At 34.9% G+C, this 9,354-nt stretch overlaps 1 protein-coding gene across 5 annotated transcripts in view; it reads right to left on the bottom strand.

Annotated features, from left to right (window-relative positions):
- Window positions 1-3,773: 3,773 nt before the first annotated feature.
- Window positions 3,774-9,354, bottom strand: part of RCOR3 (REST corepressor 3) — a 49,920-nt gene continuing 44,339 nt past the window's right edge. For 4 of the 5 annotated variants that reach the window (XM_057725801.1, XM_057725799.1, XM_057725804.1 and 1 more), the window contains exons 11-12: window positions 6,840-7,081; window positions 3,774-6,371 (exon numbers count right to left, since the gene is read on the bottom strand). In XM_057725801.1, the coding sequence (XP_057581784.1) occupies window positions 6,027-6,371; window positions 6,840-7,081 (587 nt within the window). In that variant the 3' untranslated portion in view covers window positions 3,774-6,026. The remainder of the gene's footprint in view (window positions 6,372-6,839; window positions 7,082-9,354) is intronic. The other variant, XM_057725802.1, reaches the window with a different exon arrangement.

Below are 9,354 nucleotides of genomic sequence, written 5' to 3'. Positions count from 1 at the left end.
CCTTTTTTTTTCTTCTTCTTGTCTTTATCTGGCTTTGAATTAGAGTAATAATGCTCTTATAGAGTGAATAGGGAAGTGTTCCTTCCTCCTGTATTTTCTGAGTTTGTGGAGGCTTGGTATTATTTCTTTCAGAGTTTAACAGAATTCACCAATAAAGCTATGTGGGCCAAGACTTTGTTAGGTGTAAAGACTTTTAATTACAAATTCAATTTCTTTACTTGATTCAGATTTTCTATTTTTTTTTGTGAGAGTTTTGGTAAGAATCTGTCTATTTCACAAACATTTACAAATTTGTTGGCGTAAAGTGTTCATGGTGTTCCTTTACAAATACTTTCAATTTCTGTAGGTTATGTAGTGATGATCCATCTTCCAGTCTAGATTTTTATAATTTGCACAATTTTTTTCTTGATCTAACAAATTTTCTAACTAGTGAATTTTCTATTTTGTTGATCTTTTCAAGCAGCAACTGCTGGTTTCAGGGATTTTTTTCTCTATTGTTTTCCTGGTATCTATTTCATTTATTTTAACTATGATTTTATTTCCTCTCTTATGTTTAAGCTATATTTACTCTTTTCTTTCTAGCTTTTAAAGAAGAAAGCTTAGATGATTGATTTTATCTTCCTGTATAAACGTTTAAAGCTATCAGCTTCCTCCTAGGCACTTTGCTGCAGCCAATGATTTTTATATACTGTTTTTACTCATATTCAGTTCAAGATATTTTCTAATTTCTCTTGTAACTTGTTTTCTGACCTATAACATTTATAAATGAGTTGTTTAATTTCCAAATATTTGAGAATTTTCCAGCTTTTTGTTGCTGATTTCCAGTTCCATTGTACTTAGAGAACATATTCTGGATAACCTGAACACGTTTCCATTTATTGAAGCTTGTTTATAACACAGAATATGGTGTATTCTTGGAAATATTTCATATGCATATGGAAAGAATGTTTACCCTGCTGTTGTTGGGTGGAATAATCTATACATTTCAATTAGGTAAAAGTGGTTGATAGTGTTGTTTAAATCTTTTGTATTCTTACTCAGTTTTGGTTTTCATGCCCTATCGACTATTAAGAGATGAGTATTGAAATCATTGACTTTAATGGCAGATTTGCCTATTTCTTCTTGCAGTTCTATCAGGGATCCTCTTGACGAGTTGGCACCTTTATCATTATTCAGTGAACATCTCTATCTTTGACAATATTCTTTGCTTTGAAATCTTTGTCTGACATTAATACAGTCACTCCAACCTTCTTTTAATTAAGATGGTGTATATTTGTCCATTGTATTAGCTTCTATTGCTGCATAACAAACTACCCCAAAACTTAGCAGCTCAAAGAACACAATTCACAGTTTCTGTGGTGTTAAGAAACCTGGGCACAGCTTACCTGAGTTCTCTCTTTCAAGGTTTCTCATAGTCTGCAATCGAGGCATTTGGCTGAGCTCTAGTCATCTCAAGGCCCAGCTGGGGAGGGATCTACTTCCAAGCATACGTGGCTGTTGGCAGGGTTCAGTTCCTGGCAGGCTGTTATTCTGAGGGCTGTTGGCAGGGGGCTTGCCTCAGATCCTTGCCTCATGGGCCTCTCCAACATGGCAGTTTGCTTCACCAAAGCATGCAAGCAGAGGAATCTACTAACAACAGAAGTCCCAGTCTTTCAGCCTCACCACAGAAGTGACATCCCATCACCTTTGCTGTATTCTATTGGTCAGAAGCAAGTCCCCAAGTCTGTCCCACACTAAGTGCAGCTCACACATAGTGGCACCAATACCAGGAAGCAGGGGTCCTTTGGAGGCTGCTCCATATCTGCCTCGAATTTGAGGTTATTAAGGGATCCTTTTGAGAATGTCAGTATTTTCCTGCTCTTTGTCACTGTGGAATTGGGAGGTTCTTTAATTCTATGAGGTTTTTGTCATAAATCTGTCTCTATTTGCCAGTGGCACCTTCTCTGGCTTTCCAGAGAAGGAAATACTGCACTGCTAAGCATTATTTTCGTTTTTGTATCTCTTGTCATTTCACCAAAATTTGGGATGGGAAGAGAAACAAGTAAACTGAGGTACAGAGAGGTGAAGTAACTTTTCAGTGGAGTTGGAAAAGTCACCACGGTAGAGGGAGAACTTTTTATATATGTCAAGTGACAAGCTCCTCAGCGATTTCGATTGTTTTCAAATTCTCTTTTGGAAAGGGCACAGCATGTGAACAAAAATGTTCTTGGGAATAAAGGCCTTTTGAAGCCAAACCGTGCCAGTTATGAAAGCTGCTCTGGGCAGTAAGCTAGACAGATACCTCAAAAACAGATACCTTGTATTGTGGTATTATTCAGGATCTTCTTAGTTATTGGTAATTGTACCCCATATATTTAAGTAAGATTAAAATACACAGAATAAAAATTTAACCTTTCTTAAAATAATCCAGAAAAGGACATTATATAAAGCATTCTGAAAGATTACCCTTCATGCCATTTACAGTGTGAAGATTGCTCCTAGATCTCTCCACTTCATTTTTCCAGCATCTTTTCCTGACACTGCTCACCCAAATTCCAGCTTCACAATTGTAAAGTCTAAGTCACCACATTGCAAAGATCCGTTCCCTATCAATAGCCTACTTTAAATCTGGTAAAGACAATTTGCAAACATCTCAATCCAACACTAATTTCTGGTTTTCATTGTTTCTCCCTTCAGCGCTCTTCTGAGAACAGAAAAAGGGAAGATAGCGCCACATGGCCTTTAAGGCACAGTCACACATTTAGGAGCACTTCTCTTAATATTTTACTCCCAAACTCCATGGTTACTAAAATTTATTGTTGCAAAACATTCCTTCACTAAGGCAGTTAAGCAAGATTTAAGTTGGGAGGAGTTACATGTGACCTATTTTCTTCCTAAGAGAGAGCAGTTTATGTACCCCCACAAACGCAACAAAAAAATGAGGCTGTTTCTTGTAGACATTTTATGATATAGCATGGTTTCCTAAACTTGATTCTTGGATTCTTTCTGTATTCACTTACTCTGTAATCTTATGAATGATGTGTCTATAATGAATGTCCAAATTAAAAAACTAATACACGTTTTCTTTTTTCCTATAATCAGAACGTATTCATCATTTATTTTGGGAAAGCACAAAAAGAGAGTTCCTCCTCTGAGTTCTAAGTCAGATTATTATTTTTGAGGAGACCCTGACACCCCAGTGTTAAGTGGTCAGCAGTTATTAATACTCATGGGTAATATTCTTTTGATAGCAGGAAGAAACATTAAAGGAATACTACATATTTAATAACTAAACTTGGTACTTTAACCAAAGTACCTGCAACATTCTTAACATAGTTGAAAATCATGACTGCCAGGTTTTTTGCTTGTTCTCTACATCTGTTCCTAAAAAGAATGTAGGCCTATATTAAGACAGAATTTGACATTCTTTCATCTTTATTTTGCATTATATTTTACTCACTTTATTATAAGATTATTAAGAAAAAGATTTGATCATAACCTACCTTTACCTCCACCCATACTACACTGGAATTAAATCATATAGAAAAAATATTTTTCTCATTAATATTACCAGACTTATCAACAGCGTGATTTATTTTTAGTTATGTAATGAAAAAAATACTTGGGTGTAGTTTTTCTTTAAAACTGATAAACTTGAAATTAATGAAATGGTCATTAAAAGATTTTTAGATTTTGCTTTTTTTTTTTATAAAAATCTGTATTTAGAATTTCACAGTGAAGAGGTCCTAAATTTCTCACACAACATGAAATTATGTAAAAACAGAAGACATAGACATCTTTAACACTTTAATCCTTTGAGTAAGCAGCAAGCATATCACTCTTCCAGGCCAAATACCGCTTAAACAAAAAAGAAAAATAATGACGTGCAAAATATTTACAAAATATGCAAAGCACACAATAAAGACATCTCACTATATACATGTGTCATATTATAATGAAGCTAAGATTTTTCTACTGTGTGCTCTAGTGTACGTAAATCAAATTACAGCACATCCCTCAGATACAGCACCTTTGCTCATGGCTGGGATAGAATGGGTTTTCAATGAAGCACAATATACTTAACAGCTGGACAGAGGCTGGTGCTGACCAACTTGACTCACATATCCCACACACTGTGTACTGAAGGTCTACTGACAAGAGACAAGACAATAGAAGCTGTATAGTATGCACATATGCAAGACAATCTAAATACTTTAAAGAATGCTTTAGATATTTTCCTTTAAGATATATAACTGTCCCCATGGCTATTAAAGTAAAAATAAGTATAAATTCTTGAATATTAAGAATTTTAAATCATAAGATGATCCAATGAGAAAGAAAGAAAGAACACATCCTGGAAAAAGTTTTAGATTATGCCAGAACTTTTGGCCCTTATGGAAAGAAGTCGTCTAAACTCCAAAATTAAAACTAATCAATGGATTTAAGTCAATAGCTCTTTAACACTTTAGAGCCAAAGGTAGGGACTATTTTTCCAATATTTGGGGAATATATGACATCTCAAAATATAAACTAGGGCCTTAGATGTTGACCATTTTGTGAAATAGTTCTAAATGTGAGAATGTGAATGTGCAAACATTTAGCTTAAGTTCTACTAGTATAGCAATCTAAGCGATCTGTCCCTTTGCACAGGTCATGATTCCAATATGAAATCATTGTATCAAAAATATTAGTAATACATTGTTGAAATACTATCACTTGTAAAATATTCTTTGTAGGTGCTTAATGATTATGTGTTGAACTAAGAAGACTTGAAATTTTTGTTTCTTTATAAAAGGGGTCTCAGCATTTTAAGTTAACAGCACAATTGTGACAATATACTGATACATCTTTGGATAACACAGAACAAATTCTTAAATTTATTTTATGAAATAATGTTGATGATTTAACCCTAAACCAAACCCACGAGTACAGGTCGGCTGCAAGGAATACATAAATGTATCCAAACAGTACAATAGAGATTTATCAAGAAAACATCCTTTATATTAAATGCAGACCATGTTAATAAGTATGAGGGCAATTTAAAGTTCAGAACCTGAACACAAAAAGGGTATTGTAAATAAATGCTTCCATAACCACTATCTCCACATAACTGACAAAATATAATTCTCTTCTAAAGTCCCAAATGTAGGCAACTACTAGTTAAAAGCAGATAGCATTTAGAAACATTTAAAAAAAAAATTCAAAATTAACTCCATCTTCAAGGAACTTAAAGACACTGTACTTTAACAAATTAAGTCCTCATTTATATGTAAAATTATTATTCCAATCCTCTTACCACTGCAAGATGGCAAGTCAATGACCTTTAAGCAAGGACTTTGCACTAGGACCCTGAACTGTATGTTAAAGGGTTAGTAGGTTCAGTACATTCTTTGTGGTTTTATATAATTGCTTTGCAATTGATTAAATTGCTTTCTTTTAAAGGAATATATTTAAATTCCTTTAGAAAAAAAAGCAAGAGTTTTTGAAAAAAAAGGGATATGCAGCTATAATTTCTTAAATATGCATTAAATGAACATACGCTAAAATATGAAATGCAGGCTATCTATTCTTGCACTCCTAACATAGGAAAATGTTAAAAATTAAATTAAAGAAAAAAGAGAAAAAGTTGAACATCCTTAACTTATGAAACTTAAGGAGTTTTCACAATTCCTAAGTCAATATTCCTGTACTAAGAGCCTTGACTATGAAGAGGCAGGAATATAAAGGTTCTCAATAAAATAAATACAGTAAAAACAAAACAAAAAACCTTGGTATATAGAATACTCAATCTCTTTTCCTTTAATGAGATCATGTCGCTGAATGTATACTCTAGAAAGGAGCCTCACTGTAGGCTTTCTGTTGTATAACATTTCAGTTGCGTGAACTAAAAGATTTCTTAGACATCCACTTATGCTAGCCCACTGCCACACAACTAGTTCGCAGCCTCAGTATCTGGGAAGGATTATTCTTTCCTCTTCTGCATCAGTCAGATGAGCACTGGTATAATGATGGCATGAAAAGTTACTGCAGCTCTGTCCAATTTAATCTTAGTGCAGTGAGGACTGTGAATCTGTCTGAATTCCGATAAGTGACGGTGGCTGTTGACCACCAACCGTGGACAACACTGGTCTTGGGTTTAGACGGGGTGGCATAGAATTAGCAGGGCGAATGAGAGGTGGTGGAGGCTGATTTAAAGTTGGCCGGGGCTGGATGAACCGAGCCTGCTGCTGGAGTGGAGGAGGCTGCCGGTGAAGAGCAGGGGCAGCAGGCAGTGTTGGACGAAGCAGTGGTGGAGGCTGATTCAGAGTGGCAATGGGGGCTGTTGGTGTTGGAGTGGATGATGGGGCAGGAGGTGATGGACCCAGAGTCCGAGGAGCCTGTGGGGTCTGTGCCTAGAGGTGAAGAAACAAAAATACACGTATGAGATGACAGTTCCTAATGAACTTAATACAATATAGTTTGGGCTGTCACAGGAAAAACAAAACAAATCAAAACAAAACAAAAACATAACACCAGTGTTTTTTGGAAGCACAAGCTTCTTTTATTTTAAATAAAACAAAACAAAAAACCAAAAACTGAAAAAGCAACGAAGTTACCAAACAGGCATCTTTATTAGTAAACAGCTTAACACTGGAAATAAAATAAGACTATGAAAGAACAATACACTCTCCATTCTACTAGGATCAAAACTTAGCATGTCATTATGACTTAAGAGTCACGAGAGATGCACCACTGAGTAAGTGTATTGTCAACCTTTCATGCTCATTTAGCTAGTCCTCTGACAAATTAACCTTACAGAACACCACACGGAATGGTGATTCCTCAACTCATATTAGCTCAAATTCCATACACAAACACACCTCCTCTTCTTCATCAGTGCTCTTCCCTGATGGCACATTAGAAGCACTTTTTGTCTCCTCCCCTAAAGTAGAAGCATCACCATTAGAAGCCTGGGTTCCTTGTTCTGCTTCCCACTCCTGCAATACCTCCTCTAAGTTAAACCGACGCCTGTAGTTTACAAAGAAGTTCTTCACTTGGCCAACAGTCTTGTTGCCAATTACATCTGCAATAGCTTGAAAATCTTTACCATATTTGCGGACACCTGGAAGGCAAAGTAAATAATACACCTGTGAAGGATCAGTAAGGAGAGCTGTGTGTACTATACATCATGCACACACACAAGATACCAGCAATGAAAATCCTTTCTGATAAACTCTGCTCATTTCTCATTTCTGAGATAGAGGCTAAGATATCAGGGTCACAGATGAAAACTATCAATTATGTCATTTCATCGAGCCAGCCACTTGCCTTCAACTGAACAATCAGAAACTTACCATTTTTTACATACTCAGTTATTTTCTCCAATCCTCTCTTGAACTCTCAAATACAGTCCATTTATTGTAAAGCATTGAATTCTTTGTTCCATCCTCAATTCCACATTCATTTATTTCCCTAGTAGCCAGTCACCTAAATTTGAGCAACACCGTTTGTAAACAAAACTGGATGGGAATGAACCATCTCTTTATTATCCCCTCAATGGACTGAGTGAGTAGTCTTAGGGTTCCCCCATTAAGAAAAGCATTGTAATTTTGGTTTTAACACCAACTTCAACGTAATTACTTGCTTATCTTACCCAGTACCAATGAATAGAAACGAGGTAAGAATTTAAACGTAAAAAGCTAGAGAACCGTCACAATCTGATGGACAAAAAAAGGGAAAGCTATTTTCTAGAGTTCTAAGGACAGTATATAGGAAGGATTCCTAGCCACGCTCTAGAGCCTGAAGAATTAGGTTATAGTAGTGATTACTTATCATCACTACCTTAAATTTAAGAAGGATTGTACATTCAGTTATTAAAAAACCTAACTTCCATAAAATTATGGAAATTTTATTAAATGAAGGATAATATTTATGAACTTGAGATAGTCAATTAAAGAATTTAAAGTGACTTTATAATCAGATGGATAATAATTTGCTCTTTAGAGAATTCTAAAAGAAATCCACTGATTCATTCTATAAAGAGATTGCACTTAAAGTATAAAAGCTGTAAAAATTTTGATTTTATAATTTGATAACTGCTTTTTTAAGTACCAGAAAACAGTAACTCATTAATTAGAGATGAGAAAGGAGAAAAAAAATACAATGTCTACGATACTGAAGTCTGTAGTTTAACCTAAGCAGCCAGAAATATAGGGATTTAGACAAACTTAACATGTATACAATCACACATAAGAGAATAATATAAGGACATATTAATACACCAGCAGAAATGCTAGACATATTCTTACTGATACCTATTTGGATGATATACCTATTACCTTAAAGCACCAGAATGATATAATTCTTGTTTTTAAATTTTGCACTTATTTTATATTGAAAACTTGGGAATAAGTATCTCTTGCTACATTCAACTTGCTAGGCTTGACTCTATGGGGAGTTCCTTTCTCTTAGAGCATTTTGGGTAGCCCTGACATTATTAAGCTATATCCCATTGTTAATACAGGGGTTTTGAGTTTATAAAGTATGCTCATTTGCTCTGTTCTTAAAGGGAAAGACATGTGCATGACAGCAAAGTAATAATGATACTTAAACAGTTTATAATATTTTATATTCATTTACAATATAAATGATTTTATATTCTCTTAAACCCATGAGCTGATTTCCAGTTTGAACTTCATAATTGAGTATAAATCCTGATGGTGACCAGGCTCCACCAAGGGTCTACGGGGCAATAAGAACCCAAGGTCATTTCATATTAAGAATTATTGCTACATACTCAAGTACATCTCTACTACTTGTACGTTGGAAAAGAGAAACTCAACTTGAGATGGCTGCACTGGAAAGCAAATACTAACTGGAAATCACACAGAGTGTTCTAACAGTATACTAATTTTCATAATAAATATTTAATTTACATTCTAGAAATGACCAAAGGTACTAAATACATGTGTTTAGATGTGAAAACCTTAAATAAATCTAGGATTAGATTTTCTATATTCTTAGCAAGAAGTCACATTAAGAGTAACTTTGACTCCAAGTCTGACAATATTACAACCCTCTGAACACCCATTTATTTAGCAAAATATACTCCAAAATCTACCACTAACTTGTCCCCATGTCAAACTCCATTATATAACTGTTCCCTCTTCTTCTCACTTTATTTATTTTTTGGTCTTCCATTTTATTTTCTCTTGCTTGATGGACTTTGCCTTGTCATTAATATTGTTGCATGTCCAGAATTACATGCCCCCAAGCCAAAACTACTTTCTACAGGAACTTTAGTTTACCCAGACACTTTGGATTTTCTTCAGGTCACTTAAGTTCTAAGTCACCTAGGTAAGTTTATGATTAACTCACGTACGCCAGCCTCCTATC

The sequence above is a fragment of the Hippopotamus amphibius genome, chromosome 3, assembly GCF_030028045.1.
Source record: "Hippopotamus amphibius kiboko isolate mHipAmp2 chromosome 3, mHipAmp2.hap2, whole genome shotgun sequence".
Taxonomy (NCBI): Eukaryota; Metazoa; Chordata; class Mammalia; order Artiodactyla; family Hippopotamidae; genus Hippopotamus; species Hippopotamus amphibius.
Note: the sequence above shows the minus strand (reverse complement) of the source record. Positions and strands in the feature narration are given on the sequence as shown.